General features: G+C 34.1%; 2 protein-coding genes across 2 annotated transcripts; one reads left to right on the top strand and one right to left on the bottom strand.

Moving 5' to 3' along the window:
- The first annotated feature begins 6,894 nt into the window (after positions 1-6,894).
- Positions 6,895-13,500, top strand: LOC110690998 (peroxisomal fatty acid beta-oxidation multifunctional protein AIM1-like). Its single transcript, XM_021867927.1, has 18 exons — positions 6,895-7,115; positions 7,214-7,285; positions 7,473-7,535; positions 7,628-7,684; positions 7,812-7,879; positions 8,140-8,221; positions 8,302-8,357; positions 9,209-9,511; positions 9,592-9,678; positions 9,869-10,043; positions 10,282-10,403; positions 10,600-10,763; positions 11,471-11,725; positions 11,857-11,978; positions 12,086-12,207; positions 12,289-12,437; positions 12,556-12,694; positions 13,115-13,500. Exons 1-18 carry the CDS (start codon positions 7,022-7,024, stop codon positions 13,154-13,156), a joined length of 2,172 nt encoding a protein of 723 aa, XP_021723619.1. The 5' UTR covers positions 6,895-7,021; the 3' UTR covers positions 13,157-13,500.
- Positions 13,501-13,601: 101 nt separating this feature from the next.
- Positions 13,602-15,760, bottom strand: LOC110690999. The gene has a single exon (XM_021867928.1). It carries the CDS (start codon positions 15,638-15,640, stop codon positions 13,793-13,795), a length of 1,848 nt encoding a protein of 615 aa, XP_021723620.1. The 5' UTR covers positions 15,641-15,760; the 3' UTR covers positions 13,602-13,792.
- Between the last annotated feature and the right edge of the window lie 4,078 nt (positions 15,761-19,838).

Genomic DNA, 19,838 nt, shown 5'->3' with positions numbered 1-19,838 from the left:
TTATAATTAGGTAATTAGTTAATTAGTTCATGGACTTTCATTTACTGAACTTATTATAATTAGCTTTTTATATGTGAGTTTAATTAGGTTAGTTGATAGAGCGATTTACGTGCAATAATAAGTAAGAAATTAAAGAACAAAAATAAGACAAAGAATACACAAGTTTTACGTGGTTCGGTCGATGTGACCTACTCCACGGGCGGGGACGATCATCCAATTCTTTCACTATAGTAACGATGTTGTGACTATTACAAGACACATCAATTAGGAGTAATAAAGGCAGACAAAACATATTACCCGTGCATTATGTTGCACCATAAATTTAACCTCGCCAATGATAAAACTAGTTGTTATACCTTTATCTAAACTCTTGACTTGTTTGTATGCTCTTGACGATCATCTTGACGTACCAAGTATTTGATGAGGCATAATAATATTGTTGACTCCTCTAAAACCTTTATTAAGCTTTCCCTTTTGTTTTCTTATTGTTGTAGGCTGTGTAGGAAGATCACTCAAACCAATCAAACATATTTTCTTTCTTGCATTATCGTACTTGTTGTAGCCTTCTTGCAACTTCCGCTTTGTATTCTCCAACTTGTTGCAATATGAAGAGGAATCAGGTTTAGGTGGTGATGATGACAAAGGTTGTACACTCGACTCTTTTCGACCACGTTGTGCTAATCTTGGCGGCGATGAGGACTGATGTGGTAACTCTTGATGACGATGAACGCTTATGTCGTCGTCTACCCCTTTCAAATGTTTGAGGAGAACTTTCATCTCTTTGCCCTTTCCATGACGACGTTGATGATGTCGTGATACATCTTGATGACCCAAACTAACAACATCGTCTATTCTTTGCTTCATTGAAACACTATCAAGAACATCCCATGTTTCCTCTAACCCATCCAACTTCCTTGACGTCTCTTCCCACATAGCGGCTAGGTCCATAGTCGTTTCTTCCATGGCTATCGATCTCACGTTAATTAGCGTTAAAATATATATGAAAAGAATCAAAGGAATAGTTTTCTCTCCAAGACTTCTCACTAATTAATTTGTATGATTTATTATAATGTGAATAATGAGTAAATAGTTTAAGGAGTATTTATAACAACAGCAAAATATAATTTGTTCATGTAATGACGGTTTTGTAATAACAGATTTTAGGAAACTAAAATAATATCTCATGCTAGATTGTTTAGGATATAATCATTGATATGCGGCATTATGCACTACCGAGTACCGACCTAAGTGTAAGCTAACATCTAATAATTTCTTTTTTATTTAAAAAAAATCATTTTTTTTTTTTTTATAAATAAAATTAGACTAAACTATATTTGGAAAATAAAAGAATTAATAAGGAAGGTTAATCCATAAGTATTATCAAGGATATCATATGGAAAATCAAATACATCAATGGGAGGAAGAATTGATGAAAGCGTGTTGAGGACTTAAAGAAATAAAAGTTACAGTAGATTACTTTGGATAAGTAACCAATTATTTTGAGTATTTTTTTTTAAGAAAATAAAATTAATTCTTTACTGGTCAACTAATAAAATGTATGATTAAGATTAAGATTTCATACAAAATATTTAAAACTTGGATTATAAGGTTACCACGATTTTATCATTTTATATAGCTTGTAAAACAGATTTTATGGATTAGAGTTTAGGAAAGTAAAATAATATCTCATATTGTTTAGGATAGAATAATCATTTAAAATGTATGGATAATGATCCTATGACCTAGCTAAGTCTAACATATTTTTGGAAAGTAAAAGAATTAAGAAAAAATGTTACTCTGTAAGAATTCGATCTCAAGGATATCATATGGAAGAAAAATTCAAGAAAGTGTACTGTCGAGGACTTGATGATTTTTTTTTATTATTATTATTATTATTATTATTTTATTTTTTTTTTGACAAAACTTGATGAAATATTACATTAAATTTATGGTAAATTAATTACTTTGGATATATATAAGTAACTAATTAGTTTTTATTATAAAAAAAGTATCTCATAATTTTGAGTTTTTTTTTTATTGGTCAACTAATAAATAAATAATTTAGATTTAATACAAAATATTAAATACTTGCATTAGAAGGTTACCATGACTACAAATTTATTGTAGCCGTTGCAATACGTTCCTATTCACAAGTATCCTTATTAATGTTGCAAAGATGGGACTAACCTAAGTAAAATGTTTTAATATTATTACACATCATTGTCTATTCGTATTGTGATCTCATTGTAAAGATTTTAAACCCACAATATATATGATATTGGCCTGGATCGCGACAACTGCAAACTAGCTACCTGCCCACAAAAGTGGTACACTAGATAATTCTAGGTACATGCCCGAAATGTGTTTGTGTACGGAAATCCTTCACATATTTACTTTTGAGATCGAGTTTTGTATGTAGGGATGTCATGCACGAATTTCTTGGGCCAATTAACCAAATTGGTATAAAACTTAGCACCCTTGTGACATATTGGTATAAAAGTTATTGCCGACGACAAATTAGTATAAAAGTTAGCAAGTTGTGACAGATTGGCATAAAAGTTAGTCACTGGTGACGTTTTGGTATAATAGTTACCATGTGATGACATATTGGTATAAAAGTTTATTAGTGATGACATTTAACCCACTTTCTTCTTAGAATAATAAGCGTACATTGTACAAAAGATACTTCTTATTATTTGTTGTACCTTAAATCTATTGTTTTCCTTTACCTTTTTTTTTGCTTTAAATATTTATTTTTGGAAACTATTAAAAGCCCCCCAAAAAGTTAAAGAAATAAAAAAGAGAAAAAAAAGGAAAATATAGAGAAATATTCTAGATTATGCAGAAGAATTAATCAAGAAAAATTACAAGATCAAACTCTTTGATTGAGCTTTTTTGTTCCAAATATTCAATTTTATATAAATATATTTTCTCCCAACTTCATAAATATCACAACTTATTACATGACAATTTTCACTTTTGTGACAATTATAAAAAAAAATTCTCTTTCCATTCATTTTTTTAGATTTTTTTTAACTCACTATTTTTTTTGTTATTATTTATCAATTATCTTAGGTGAATGAGCATGAAGGAGAGAATTATTTATCATATAATGAGAATTAACTACAAATTTATTTTAAAAAAAAAAAATCATTCGGTAAGAAAAGAAGGGTGAAATGTCACAGCTTGTTAATTTTTATACCAGTTTGTCGCAATTTGTTAACTTTTTTACTAATATGTAGCCGGTGACTAACTTTTATACCAATTTGTCACAAATTGCTAACTTTTATACCAATATGTCACCGGCGATAACTTTTACATCAATATGTCACAAGAGTGCTAACTTTTATACCAATTTGGCTAATTGGCCCGAATTTCTTGTAACGCCAAAGCTATTACTAGGACTAATTTTCGACATCTACATATAGGGCCATCTACATATAGGGACACAGCGTTTTCGTTCCCAAGCTTGGTGGACTAATTAAAATGTCATTTTATATGTGTAAATCAGCATATTTGTGTGCATCTATCAACTTTAAGTTATCAAAACCAATAGCATCGCTTGGGCTTATTGATGCTGTTGTGTTGTGCCTCCCCAACATATCGCGAATGTGGGCTTTGGACATTGCAGAGGGCCGCAAACCTTTGTTACGAATGAAGTTCGTACAATATTGATGATCATACATTGAGGTTAACTGGGATCTTAAAGGTATGTATTTGGACTTTATACTGATTTCGAATACTTTTACAATAAAACACATGACTTGAGATCGTTTTTCTGTTGTAGGAGGAAAAAGGTTTCAAAGAGCTACTTTTATCCGAATGTTAGTCGTGGCTTTTCTCAGCATATACAAGAGTATTTAGGAGTCCACTAAGGGACGACCATACTTGTAGGATTTGTTCTATAGGTCGTACCTCTGTATCCTTAGCCTCTAAAAAGGAGTCCACTAAGGGTAACTAAGTAATTGGCTAAAATAATATAAAAATATACACCCATTACACACATATAAGATCGGAGATAGACACTGACTAGACATAAAAACACCATATACTTAATAAATTGAGGGTACGTATCAGTTTTTGCTAGCCTTAGGGTCAAAGCAAGGCAATGATTCCCAAGACATATTTAGACATGATAACGAAGGGTGGACCAAGACATGAATGAGATGGTTTTAGGCACTAAAGTAGGTTTCTTGCTTCTTTAGAAAACCTTGAAAGCACTTTAATGCTTAATCTTGCTAGTCAATAAAAATTCAAGTCATTTACATGTTGTACAAAAATAATTAGGTTTAGTCTTTAGTGTCACATTTTTTTTTTATTAATATTGTACATCTTTACATTGAGTTAGCTATAGTCATTAGGGCTGAGCAAAACTACCCGAAAAACCGAAAACCCGAAAAACCGATCCGTAACCGTTCCGAAAATTAGGGTACCCGATCCCGATAACCATAACGGTTCGGGTACCCGTTCCGATAATTTGTTATCGGGTATGGTTATGGGTATCATTTTAAAATTAACGGTTATCCGATCCGATCCGATAAGCATTTTTTTTGCTTTTTTTCCCTTACTTAAATCTATTAATATAAATCTAAACTCTTACTTTACTTCATAATATCAATGATTAGTAATATTAATAATTTGGTCAAGATCATATGATATTGTTTTTAATTAGTTGTAAATTATATCATAATAACTACACAATTAAGTTTAATTATCATTATTGGATATCTTATTGATTACCCAATAATCGATTCGAAAATCCGGGTACCCGAAATCCAAGTACCCGAACTTATCAGTTCCAATTATGGGTATCACTTTTAGTAATTTTGGTTATCGGGTACCCAAACCGTTAATACTAACGGTAGGGGTACCCGTGCCATGCTCACCCCTTAGTCATTGTGTACAAGTAATGTGAAACTACCTAGCAAAACCACACCAACTTTCATTATATTAATTTGGTATTTTAGGCTTTTACCAAACTTAAAGTACCAATGAAACTTCCTCTTCAATTAAAAAAATGAGTTTGATATTTCCAATGAATTTTCATCATTTCAGGTTTCACATGAAAGTTAAGCACTTTGGTCCAATCTTCTTTCTTGAAAATCTCATTGCATTTTCTTCCTTGCTTGACTTGAGTTGACTTTACTGCTCCTCAAAACATATCGACGACTTCACCGTTCCTTCTCATATTTTATAAACTAAATATAACATACACCCGCTTACATTATACCGAGTACTAATACTAGAGTTTAATGTGTTTTTTATTATGTACTCCGTAATAATAAAACGACAGCCAATTGTGTACTTATTTTTAGTTTTTTTTGGAGTATATGCTTTTATAACGATGTTTATAGGTTTCAAAAAAAAAATAATGATGTTTATATTTACTACGTATTTATGTTACTTTCTATTTTGATTACAATGTCTATATGCTTTACTTTGTGATTATTATTACCAATTTGATTTTATATGTTTTGTGCTTTTTGCAACAAGAAAAATTCTAAGAGGCCCGATTTCATGTAATTTAATTGGACGCATATTCTACTTTGCGATTGATTATTTTAGAATCATATATTTTAAATTGTTTTCTTATTACTTAGTTAATCTCATTTTGTCGTATTATACTTTGTAATTAACTCAATCTCCTACAACTTTATGCCGACTAAACTGTGCTCCATTACATTTAAGACAAAAACATTTAAATGAAGTATATTGTCGTGGTCATTCCCGCACCAATGCTACAGCCTGCAATGGCTGCAATAGTTGCAAGAATGACTAGTAGGGTCGACATAGTTTATGTGCATGTTTCTCGTGGTAGATATTCCATTAAGACCAATCAGTAATGCCTAAAATAATCTTCTTTTTTTCTCCCTTTTTATGGTAGGTATAAGGTTTAAACCTTTTTTGATGATTAGTTGGTATCTAATTGATATAACTTGTTGCATTACTTGATTTGATTTGCTGTGGTAAACTGGTAAATTACTACTAATTATTAGTTGTTTTTAGTGTATGTACAAAAAAAAAAAAAAAAAACTAAATATGCAATAAGCGAGCTAATTAATTATTATTATTATTATTTTTTTTAAAAAAACTTATATTTTAAGCTTTCTTCTTAAAGAGTTTTTAACACTACAATCAACTTTTTAAGGGCTCGTTTGACATTGTTGTGGTTTTCTGTTTTTTGTTTTTCAAAATCATATGATACATGTCATAAAATGAATCAAAAATTATTCAAATTGATTAAAAACATGATAATTTTTAACACTGACAACAAAAAAGTGAACACTTTTTTCTTGTTTCTTATTTTTGGTTTTTTTTTTAAAACTGGAAACAAAAAATAATGCCAAACAAGCCCTAAATGTTCAAACCTCGATAAGGATATGATAACTTAATAAGGTTTGCTAAAATCAACAATTCTTTATATTTGGACCAGATAAGAGAAAAATTACCCTAAACACTTCCATATTTAGAACTATGCAAATATATTTTAAATGCACATGCATATTCAACAAAAAAAGTACTTGATAAAGTTTGCTTCAAAACTATCCTACTCAATATTCCTATTATGTATTTTCTTCAAAAAAAATATTCCTATTATGTATTATATGGAGTATTATTATAGAAGTACATGCAAATATGCTTCAAAAATTATCCTTATCGCATATAAAAATTACATGTAATCGGGCGTATATTCTAATCGGATTCACTAATCACTCTCACATATCACAGTGTCACACATTCACACCAATACACCAACAGTCAACGCTCCCCCCTCTGTTCAACCCCGCACATTAAAAATTGAGTAAAAGTTTTAGTAATTTTCTTTATTTATTCCAACAACAAAACCACTAAAATTAGCACTATGTTAGTATTTACCTATAAATAGGCACAAAATCCAGCTTTGTGTAAACTATTTAAACAAAATAATCTTACACGTAATTTTCTGATCAAAATCATTCATTCTTTCATTTTCTCCGCCTTATTTTTTCTCTTTCTCTCTCCAAATCCAAAATAATCCCCAATGGCGGGAGCTCGAATTTCAATGGAGGTCGGCAACGATGGCGTCGCTCTCATCACTCTTTCTAATCCTCCTGTTAATTCGCTTGCGATTCCAAGTTTGTTCTTTTTTTTGTTTCGTTTTTGTTTTTTTTATTTCAATTCAAATTGCGAATTTTGATTATTTTTTACGATTTTTTGGTTGATTTTGGTGTAGTAATCAATGGATTGAAGGAGAAATACGATGAAGCGATGCGTCGAAATGACGTCAAAGCTATCGTCATCACCGGTAAGTTGGAACGATTTCTCAGTTTTTTTTTTTGTTTTTTTTTTTTTTTTTTTTTTTTTTTTTTTTTTTTTTTTTAAGTGCGTTTATATGTCTGAATAAGCAGGAATTTCCAGGATTTGAATTTTTCTGAATTTTATGGGTTGATTTGCGTATAATTACTGTTAGTGTATTTTTTGCTCAATTTTAGGTGAGAATGGGAGGTTTTCAGGTGGATTTGACATCAATGTTTTCCAGAAAGTTCATCAAACTGGTAAATTTTGCTTACTTGAATGTTGTCGCTTTTGTGGAATGAAAGAATAAGATTGGTTGTGAAATTGATTGTGAGGGTTTTTGATTTGGCAGGGGATGTGTCGGTTTTGCCGGATGTGTCGGTTGATCTTTTGGTCCATACAATTGAAGGTCCTTGATTTAATTAAGCATTAGTGTTTTCTTTGATTTGTTGTAAATCATATTATAAGCATGTTTAATATACTGATGTTGCATGAGTTGAAATGTTCCTGATGATATGCTGGTTTATTGGCTTAAGGTGCTCGAAAGCCGTCTGTTGCTGCCATACAAGGACTTGCACTTGGGGGTGGCTTAGAATTGGCTATGGTTTGTGTCATTATTCTTTCACCTGATACTGGCTTTTGTTTTCATTAATTTTTATGTCGTAATTTAAACGTCTCATTTGTCATTTGCAAATAGGGTTTACTTTAAGAAACACTCTTAGCCAGAAAATAAGAAAGAGATTAACACTTTTAAGCATAGAAAAGTACGGAAAGAATGAGTATTCGTTATACGGACATTGTGCTTGCTTTCCTCCTTAGTTCCGTTCCAATATTTAAGTATGAGCATTCTTGCACCGTTTGCAGGGATGTCATGCACGCATTTCTGCACCAAAAGCACAACTTGGTTTGCCCGAGCTATCACTTGGAGTGATTCCGGGTTTTGGAGGTAAGGAGATTTGCCATTTATCCTAATTGCACACTTACACTAGAGTTGAATTTGAAACGAGATTATGGACATTTATACAGGGACACAACGTCTTCCCAGACTTGTTGGGCTAAAAAAGGCTGTTGAGATCATGCTGGTAAGCCTTGACCTCCCTCATATCATGTTATGAGAATGGCTCTTAAAGAATATGCTATGCATGAATGCATGATTAACATTTTCAGTTTGTCATCAATTAATCATGATTTTTGATTTCCAAATATTGTGCGTATGCAAATTGTATCACTGAGATGGACATAGAATTAAACTTGATATTATTACTGTTGTACGTGTAAGAGTTTTTATACTTTCTTTATAGTGGTTGGTATTAGATCTTCTGCATCCAAATTTATGATATCTTTTTTGGAAGAAATTTTTAGCAGTGTATTGATTAAAGTTGCAAATATCCTAGCTATGGGGAATCATGGTTGAGTTATAGATTAATTGTCACTCTGATTAATGTTCAGATGAAAGTGATTCATGAGAAATACATGCCCAATTGTCCATCTATGCACATAACTAGGATTTATATTTTAATCTAAAATAAATTAATGGGTGGAAAAGTAATAGCATACCTAATTGTCTTTCAGCTCAGTAGATTAAAATTTGAAACTATTGACAATAATAGGATTTATATTTTAATCTAAAATAAATGAGTGCTAATGAAGCTCAATAGTTTTGCATTGTTTGCAACAGAATGAGGCCTCTTAATTGTCTTTCAGCTCAGTAGATTAAAATTTGAAACTATTCTTTTGGAAGTCCTTTGTCATCAACAAGAGCCTCAGCATACTTTGTGATTGTTCTAACACTAACTTTAAATTTCTTGTTTGACATGACATTTTATGCTTTATCTCTAGTTTCTAACTGAAGATTTTGTGAAGATTTTTTTTTTCCTCTTTCCCTTCAACGTTGACTTTGTAATTTTCTGTGATTTCTGATGTCTTCCCAAAGTCATCAAAACCAATAACATCTGAGGAAGGAATGAAGCTTGGCCTTATCGATGCTGTTGTGTCTCCTCAAGAGCTGCTGAAAGTATCACGCTTGTGGGCTTTGGATATTGCAGAGGGCCGGAAACCTTTCGTACGCTCCCTCCACATGTCAGAAAAGCTAGGTTCCATCTCTGAATCACATGAATTCCTGATGGCAGCAAGACAAAAGGCAAAACAGACTGCTCGAAACATGCCACAGCACCAAGCCTGTCTTGATGTTATTGAGGAGGGTATAGTGCATGGAGGTTATGCTGGAGTCTTAAAGGTATTTGAGTGTGAAGGCTTTCATATTTTATGAAGGGTTTTACAACAAATTTGAATCTGATAATTACTATTCTGTTATAGGAGGCCAAAGTTTTCAAAGAGCTAGTTTTAACAGATACTGCCAAAGGTCTGGTGCATGTGTTTTTTGCTCAGCGTATGACATCAAAGGTGATTAATTAATCTCATTTTTCTCCTTCTGTCTCATCCAAATAAGGGAGCATTTAAGATGTTGACTCTATACCCTTACATTTACTGGCAATACTTCAATAATTTGTCACTGTTGGTTGCTATTCCTTCATATAAATGTACTTTGTCTATTTTTTTTTAAAAAAAATGTTTCTATGTGCTTTTGTGTCAGGTTCCAGGTGTTTCTGATGTTGGACTGAAACCAAGACGTATGAAGAAAGTTGCTGTTATTGGTGGGGGCTTAATGGGTTCTGGCATTGCAACTGCCCTACTCTTAGGAAACATAAAAGTTGTGTTGAAGGAAGTAAATGCTGAATTTCTTGACAGGGGATTAAAATCTATTCAAGGTAGTTTTATCCTTCTATCAAATAGTGTTCTTTGGCTCTCTTTCTTCTAAAAGATTGAGGTAAATGAAGTGATGTCAAAATTAGAAATTGAATGATTGACCTTAACTTCTGTTTTGCATGTAGTGACCGGGTTACCTTTCCTGTCCACAATACAGTTCTGACTCCTAACTGATATTGAATTGACAATACTCCTTTAGTCAGTATTTAATGCCCGGGAATCTTATATTACATGTGGCAGGCAATATAACAGGCTTAGTGTCGAGAGGGAAGCTGGTGAAGAACAAGGCAGAGAAAGCGCTTTCGTTGCTCCAAGGTGTATTGGACTACTCAGAATTTAAAGATGCTGATATGGTCATAGAGGTTAGTTGTCTCAAACTCCTTACATGCATTAGGTTAGGTGCTGATGATGACAAAAGATATGAATTTTTCTTGTACTACCTTTGTTTCAAATTATTTGCTTAGATTGGTAGTAATTGTAATTGCATATAGTGGCCTGATTCAGGAAGGCTCATAATATTAGAATGACTTGCTAAGTTTGTCTGATCCTGTCATCCAGGCTGTTGTCGAAAATGTTCCTTTGAAACAAAGAATTTTTAGTGAACTTGAGAAAACCTGCCCTCCACATTGCATTCTAGCAACTAACACATCAACTATTGACCTCAATGTGGTTGGAGAAAAGACCAGTTCTCAGGAACGTATTATTGGTGCACATTTTTTCAGGTTTGGTGCTTTTCTTATTTATTTTTTCTTTACCAGCTGTGAGATAAATTTTGCTTTTTTTTTTAAATAGCCAATTTGCTAATCTGCCTCCAATAAATTTGAGGCAACTGTAATTTTTCCTTCGAGGACCATACTTTTGCCTTGTATTGAAATGATGTTACATCCTCTTTCTTTGCAATACCACCTGTTCTGCTGTTCATGAAGCATCCTGCTTTCGACATCAGAAGTCTTATACTGTGTAGACTGATATCTGACAATATAAATCTGTGGCAAGAGGTCAGAGGAAGTACCCATGTGGGAATTGCATGTGGCCTCTTCATTTCTTCTGATAAATACCAGAAAAATTAGAACCTGTTCCAGATGAAATTCAGATGCGTTCTTAATAGACCCTTGATCACTTTTCAGTGATTGGCCAATATTTCATCCTCTTCCTGCTCAAACTTTTTGTGCAAATGGTCAAGAACATTTAGAAAGAGGTAGTACTAAATTATAGCAATAGAAAGTCACCTTAGAATGAGGCTGAGAGTGATACGCATAGCAAAATCAATCGCGTACGGATTCCTTATTAAGGCTCTCTCTGCGATGCTGATTTTTGTAGTGAAGCTCAACTGATCTGTTCTGTTCTGTTGTAATATGGTATTTGTTATAGTATTTTGCAATTGTGGCTTTGTGTTCTTCTAATTCTACTAGGGGTTTCTGATTGACAGTCCTGCGCATATCATGCCTCTCATGGAGATTGTGCGGACAAATAAGACTTCGGCTCAAGTTATTCTTGACCTCATCTCAGTTGGTAAAACAATTAATAAAGTGCCTGTTGTGGTCGGTAATTGTACTGGATTTGCTGTCAATAGGGCTTTCTTCCCATACTCCCAGAGTGCTCATCTTTTGGCAAACTTGGGAGTTGATATCTTCAGGATTGACAGGGTGATTTGTGATTTTGGCTTGCCTATTGGCCCTTTCCAGTAATTTTCTCCACCTTCTCACGATGTGGCATTATTTTACATTTAATTCCATCTTTCTGGTTGATGTTTGTTTGTTGTCATCAACTTGAGGGCTATATGGGTGGTGAATGAGCACTTTATTAATTTTCCAGGCTTCAAGATTTAGCTGGATATGGAGTTGCACTTGCAGTAGCAAAAGAATTTCGCGCTTCCTTCTCTGATCGTACTTTTGAGTCTCCATTAGTTGAACTTCTTGTAAAAAATGGGCGTAATGGTAAATAATGATTATCATAGCTATAAAACCTGTTGATTGCTGAACTTATTCTAGCTTCTTTAATCTTATCTCTTGTCATAACTTTGTTGACGTTTCTGGCATCACAGGTAAAAACAATGGGAAAGGATACTATGTTTATGGAAAGGGTAGCAAGCCAAAACCTGATTTCTCCGTGCTGCCCATCATTGAAGAATCTAGGAGGGTGACCAATATTATGCCTGATGGAAAGGTAAAGAAGTGATACTAGCAGTCTTAAATTAAATTTTCGTAAGTAGTGAATCTTTGGTGATCTCTCTCCCTTTCTATGCAGCCTATATCTGTATCAGACCAAGATATTTTGGGAATGATACTCTTTCCAGTGGTAAATGAGGCATGTCGTGTTCTCGATGAAGGAGTGGTGGTTCGAGCATCTGATCTTGATGTAGCTTCTGTTCTTGGGATGAGTTTCCCTTCATATCGGTCTGTCTTTCAACTGGGTTGACTTTTGAGTTTCGAAATTTTTCTGAAAATTCTTACTTTCAGAGAGTAGTGTAAATATTTAATGTCTAGTTACTGAAAATTTTCTACATTCTTGCAGTGGCGGTCTTGTTTTCTGGGCTGATACTGTTGGGCCAAGCCATATATACAATTGTCTGAAGAAGTGGTCGAACCTGTATGGCAATTTCTTTAAACCGTCTCGATTCTTGGAGGAAAGAGTTACCAAAGGCTTGTTACTGGTTAGTGCATTATTTTTTTCCCAGCTGCCATTTTTTTCTTATATTGCATCAACTATTGTGATTGTGATATTTCTTCTAGGATTCATGGAAAAATAATTATCATTTCTGAAGAGAAGCATCTCTGGCATTCGTCAGAAATAACTATCTTGTCAATTCTCCTAGTAAAAGAACAAAGAAAAAAAAATCGAAAGAAAGAAAAGGGACGCTATGAAAAATCTTGTGTCCTTGATTTTGCTAAAATGGAGTATTTATTAGTGGATCAGAAAGTCTTTCAATAATTATACAGAAAATAGTTAAGTTTTTATAATGTCATCCAATTTAATTGTGGATTTAAAATGGACACACCACCTTTTGTAATGATTTTTATAATGGAACACCAAAATCTCTGCCTCACAGTGTAGCATATCCTCTTTCTTGCAGAGTGCACCTGCTTCATCATCAGCTTCAAAGTCGCGCTTGTAGGATGTGACCATGCTGACAGAGGAATCATTTGACATTCCGTGGCTCACTACATACAGTGAGATGACTGAGATCTAGTTTTAGCGGTTCACATCAGTTGTTCAATAATTCCCTCCCCTTCACTCTCCTTTAGCCGTCCTCCCCTTTCCTCCCAAAGATTGGGGTTAAGGGAAAGGATAGAGATCTAAATAAAAGTATTGTAACAATCAAATAGATTGTTGATTCAAAGATGTGAAATTGTATAAAAGAAAGCGAGTTGCATTTTATTGCAGAATAATGTTGTAATTTATTGGAACTCCGCTCAATTTCTCCCAACTATGGTATATGATTCACAATTTTTGTAGTTAGCAATTTAGCATAACATGGCATGTTGGTCTGGAATTACTGGCCTAGGCCCCTAGCGCAGGGTACAGATCCAACAGAGGCACAGCCTGCAGTTTCATTTTAAATCCTTCTATTTTTGTAACTAGTAATTGTTTAAAATTTAATATAAGGGTTAATAATCTTAATTCTTACGGAGTACAAAATTATAGTTTTTCTAATGCTTACAAGTTACAACACTAGTATACTTACTACTAAATTCAAGGAACTTGGAGAACTCGATGGTGCAGGCAAAACTTCAAAATGAAAAACAATGGTTCACTTCTCCAGATCGATTTCGCCATCTATAATTGCATGCCTTGTTAATACAATCTCCTTGACAAGATTTCTGTAGGTAAAAGGTCTAACAGCAGCTCTCAGAAAAAGTTCAGGAGGAATTTTACTCTTCTTAGTCTTCTTCCTCCAAGGTCCCATCCCAATAGTTTTCCATTCTTGTGGACTGACCTTGGCTCTTTTACCTCGCATAGCAGCCTCATCACCATCGTCGTGGCTCTTGCCATCACTATCGCCACCATCCTTGTAACTAGCACTACTTTCACTCTTCTCCATTGCCTTTAACTGCCTCTCATACACTTTGCTTGTTCTTTCAACACTTTTTTTCACAAAATTCTCCATCTCATTATTATCTTTAATTGCCTTCTCAAACTCCTTTTTCCAATAATCTTCATCCTCTTCATCACCTATATCATCTTCTTGCAATCCCAATTCCTCATCCTCCTCCTCATTTGTGTTCACCACAACATTGTCTTCTGCGTCGTAATCATCCTCCTCATCCTCATCCTCATCCTCGTCATTGTTATCATCATTGTCATCCTCAATCCATTCACTAAACTCTAAATTAGCATCACGACGATGCAAACTACTACCCTCATCATCATCATCAGGGGCATCACACCCCATCTCCATCTCCTCCAATTTCGCCTTCCATTCCTTAGTCCAAGGATGCAAGAGCTGAACAGGATGATTCGTCAACAAAAACTCCAAACATTTAGACTTCTTATCCTCACTCAACTTCTCATAAGCCTTCACCACGTCATCTACAAACGCCTTCTGATTCGCCTTCACAATCTTACACAACCCACCAAAATAAGTAACCAATTCAATCCTCCCCTCATCATCCTCCAACTCAAACAAGTAATCATTCTCCGTTTCCGGGTCTAGAATTGGCAGCATTGCCCTGAAGAAGTTCACCTGAGGCTCGAATCGACATTGATAAACCGGCCTCTTAACATAGATTATATCAGGCCTCATCCAAGCTGCACATTGAGTGATCATTGCTCTAGTCTTATTCCCTAATCTCCCCATCAAATTCCACTTATCCAACCTCTGATCACCGGCTTCGAGCACAACCTCACACACCAATGTCCACTGCTCGCACGGAAGATCACCAAGCCGCCATCTCGGGTGCCTAACAAACACCCAATAGTTCTGTAAACCCAAATTCATATCGAATGTTCGCAATCGATTCCCAAAACTCTCAGCCATCTCATGCTGCTCAATCTTCTCCCACTCTTCCTGGTCTCTAACCTCACCAATGATTGTGGCACATTCATCAGACATTCTTCCTCGAATCGGGTCACCAACAACAATCCCACGCCAAGAATAAGGTCCAAATTCACCATACTTATACCAATCAAAAGGGTGCTTAAGTCTTGGATCATCTTTACTCATAAACCTAACCATTCTATCATATCCTAACCCAATCATCTGTAATTCATCTTCAGAGAAATTATCTGCGTAACTTTTATGTGGGTTTTTCAGCCTATAAAACAGGCTTTCTGCCAACTTTCGGGATTTCCGCCGAGCATTGCGCTTCGCCTCGCGGCGAAGCTCGGCGCTGCCTTCAATGCGGCCGGTTTTGGGGGTTTTCTTGCTGCGTCCGGCGGAAGGTGGGTGAGGAAGAAGGCGGCGATTGGTGTTGGAATTTTGGTGGGTAATTGAAGGGGGTGGTTTAGGGTTTTGGTGGGGTTTAAGGAAGCATGAAACAGGGGATTTGGGGATGGAAATTGGGTAAAAGGGTTTTGTGAAAAGAGGGTGTTTCCATTTTTGGGAGGAGAGAGAAAATGGGTTTAAGGATTTGGAGAAGGTGAGATCTTGTGTTAACATCTGGAAATGATTGTGAAGAAGAAAGGGGTGAAAGAGGAGATAGAATGTAATGAAGAGCAGAAACAGAGGATAAACAAGATAAACTGATGCAGTGATACTTGTTTTACAATATTTAAAAGCTGATTAGAAAATTGAACAAGTGTTTTTCTTAATTTAACTTTTCCATATTAGTTATCACTTGCGAATCAAAATACTACACCGTTATAGGTTATGTGGACGTGCAACGATTCAATATTTTTCCTCTCTACTTTATGTCAAATCGTTGCACATAACTTTTAATAGAGGTAGTAAATAAAAAATAAACAAGTGGAAATAATCGGAAAATATAATCTCTATTGACATGCGTTTTCTCTTATAAATTTAATCTTTTTTCAATTCTTAAACATCCACTCATAATAAGTATTGCTAGCCTTGATTTTCATTAATTGTTTATTGACGAAGTGTTTTTGGTAGCCTAAGGGCAAGTATATTTGAAAACATTAGGTAATGATTTGAGAGAATTCTTTGATTTGTCCGCAACTTCAAATTTTGTTCATTACAACCATTCACGATTAGAAACTATGAGCTTTTTTGCCTTTATAATAAAGTAAGAGTTGACAACTTTGTTCTTGGATATAAATTTCTTGATTAACTTACTCTCTTCGTTTATTTTTATTTGTCTCATATTCCTTTTTAGGGTGTCCCTTTGTAATTGATTATTGCCTTTATTTTTAGCAAAATTCCCTCTTGCAAGTTGCAACCCTACTTGATATCTCCCTCTTTTCTCCTCACCAACCCCAATTGCAACTTCATGTGTACAATTTTACCTCACTTCTAAATAAAGTAAATTTTACTTTATGAGACTATGACACAATAAAAAAAAAAAAAAAAAAAAAAAAAAAAAAAAAAAAAAAAGGGACACAATCGCAACAAAATTTTTGAATTAAGCCATTTTGAGGGTGCTTTGGGTAATCCATAAGTCTCCACAAAAGACTTTACTTATGAGTCAACCATTTTAGCTTCATGATTCTTAACCCAACCTCATTTTGAAGTTCATTAGTGCAAAATGCTATGACTCAACCGATTTTGTATTGCCTTAGATGATCATCCTTTTTTCTGCATTTTCTTTCATGTTCAGTTTCTCGATTTTGAGTATTCAACGACAATCAATTAGAGCTTTCAATTCGGGTAAATGGGTCGGGTTTGGGTCGGTAAGAGTGGGTCGGGTCAACTCGGGTCGGGTCAATTCAGATTAATTCCATAACCTATGTGGGTCGGGTTTGGGTTGGGTCATGCTTGAGTCGGGTCACGTCGGGTCTTACTTCTTATCGGGTTTGGGTCGGGTTTAGGTCTAGTTAATAACAAGTCGGGTTACATTCGGGTCAGGTGAACAATAGGTCGGGTTTAATTCGGGTTTTCACGGGCTAAAACGGGTTAGGGTAATTCTTGGGTTCGAGTCGGGTTCGGTACAAGTCAATAATTTGCAGGTTAGAATAAGGCCAGGTCATTCTCAGGTTTGAGCCAGGTTCGGTTCAAATCAATAATTTGCGGGTTATAATTAAGTCGTGCCATTTTCAAGTCGAGTCTTTTTCGGGTTCAAGCCAGGTTCGGTTCAAATCAATAATTTGCGGGTTATAATCAGGTTGGGTCATTTCCAAGTCGAGTCATTCTCGGAGTCAAGTTGGGTTATGTTCAAGTCAATAATTTGGAAACCGGTGGAAATTGTAAACCGGTAAATTGGCGTTTTAAAACCAAATTGAATGGTTCCACACACCCAATTGGACTCCCGTAGGGTATTAGGGACCATGGTAAACATTTCGGAAATTTTTATTTCCGGGCCAAAAAAAAGTCAAAAAAATTCTAAAATTAAAGGCTAATATCCACGCTTTTGAGAAATTTTGGAGGTTTCAGGGACCGGTGTCGAAAAGTCTTGAAATTCTATGGGATACATCTCGGGGTCATATAATGCCGTTTGGAACCATATATGATCATTATTTGTTGTCATAAATGTCCATGGTAAGCTTGAATTAATGAAATCGGTGCAAGTTGTAAACCGGTAAATTGGTCGTTTAAAGGCAAATTGGATGGTTCTACCCAGCCATTTGGACTCCCGGAGGATATTAGGGACCATGGTAAATATTTCGGCAATTTTTATTTCCGGTCGAAAAAAAGTCAAAAAATTCCAAAATTGAAGGCTAATATCCACGCTTTTTGAGAAATTTTGGAGGTTTCGGGGACCGGTTTCGAAAAGTCTTGAAATTCTATGGGATACATCTCAGGGTCATATAATGCCGTTTGGAACCATATATGATCATTATTTGTTGTCTTAAATGTCCGTGGTAGGCTTGAATTAATGAAATCGGTGGAAGTTATAAACCGGTAAATTGGTCGTTTAAAGGCAAATTGGATGGTTCTACCCAGCCAATTGGACTCCCGGAGGGTATTAAGGACCATGGTAAACATTTCGGCAATTTTTATTTCCGGGCGAAAAAAGTCAAAAAATTCCAAAAGGAAAAATATTGTGTAGAACGGACTCACGTGAGTCCGTTCTATTAATAGGCCTGCGCGCAGCCCGATTTTATATTCTTCTTCAATTCTTATTCTTCTTCATCATCTCTATTGCTTTCTTCTGCAAACCTTCAACCATGAAAGGACTCTCAACAATGGCGGTGACCTTCTCAAATTCTATTCTTCGTCAAGAACTTATATGACTTGTACTAATTTTCTGCACTGATGTTCCCAAATAAAAGCTCGGTTGCTTTATCGGCAATATGAAGCGGAATATACTCTGAGTCATCCCATACATATATAGCTGTATTTTACAATAATAGTCCATTAAAACGCATTCATACAACTTAATTTGCATTATGTGCAGTAAAACTTCATTATCTGATCAAGCTTTTTAGAGTATGTAGTATCGGAGTAACATATTTTACAAGAAATGTCATATATTAACCTTTTAATGTTTGATATAAAACTTATAATGTCAAACATAAAACTTTAGGTGTCAGACATTAAACTTTTAATGTTTGCATGATAGTAAACTTGTAAGGTTTGATATTAGAATATTATTGGCATATATTAGAATATCATTGTCATACATTATGATATTATTGTTAGACATATTTTAAATGTCAGATATTAAGTAATTAATGTCAGGAATTTGGTTATTATAGTCAGGTATTAGGTTTATTTTGTTTGGTAAAAAATTAGTATGGTCAGATGTTAGGAATCTTTTGTTTGGTAATAAATTAGTATGGTTAGGTGTTAGCTAGGAATATTAGTGTCATGTATTAGAATATTATTGTCATATATTAAAATATTAGTGTCATGTATAAGAATATTATTGTCAGGTATAAGTATATTATTAGTGTCATGTATTAGAATATTATTGTCAGATATTAAAATATTAGTGTCATGTATAAGAATATTATTGTTAGGTATAAGTATATTAGTGTCATGTATTAGAATATTATTGTCATGTATAAGAATATTATTGTCAGGTATAAGTATATTAGTGTCATGTATTAGAATATTATTGTCAGATATTAAAATATTAGTGTCATGTATAAGAATATTATTGTCAAGTATAAGTATATTAGTGTCATGTATTAGAATATTATTGTCATATATATATTAAAATATTATTGTAATGTATAAGAATATTATTGTCAGGTATAAGTATATTAGTGTCATGTATTAGAATATTATTGTCAGATATTAAAATATTAGTGTCATGTATAAGAATATTAGTGTCATATATAAGAATATTATTGTCAGATATAAGAATATTAGTGTCATGTATTATAATATTATTGTCAGATATTAAAATATTAGTGTCATGTATTTGAATATTAACACATGTGAAGGACATTTACAGCTTCATTCATCATTTGTTTTTAGCTTTAGCAAAAAGGGGGGGGGGGGAAGTTGATGATTATGTGAGTACCCACCGACATTATCTTCTGAAATAACAAGAAAGCTAAGGATTTACTAGGCATGCAATTTCTTCATAACTATATTAGCTAGGTAACAATTAACATTTATTTATAAAACAAGTTTTCTGGAATCGATAAATTCGAATGGTGAAAGCATAATGAAGTAAATAGTTCAGAAATCAAATGAAAAACCAGATTTTTTGATTCGATTTTCTCTCTCCTATAACTTCATTTTTAGTTGTTGTGGGAGAGAGAAAGGTTAAAGTATCAAAGAATCGGTA

Source organism: Chenopodium quinoa, unplaced genomic scaffold (assembly GCF_001683475.1).
Source record: "Chenopodium quinoa cultivar QQ74 unplaced genomic scaffold, ASM168347v1, whole genome shotgun sequence".
Taxonomy (NCBI): Eukaryota; Viridiplantae; Streptophyta; class Magnoliopsida; order Caryophyllales; family Amaranthaceae; genus Chenopodium; species Chenopodium quinoa.
Note: the sequence above shows the minus strand (reverse complement) of the source record. Positions and strands in the feature narration are given on the sequence as shown.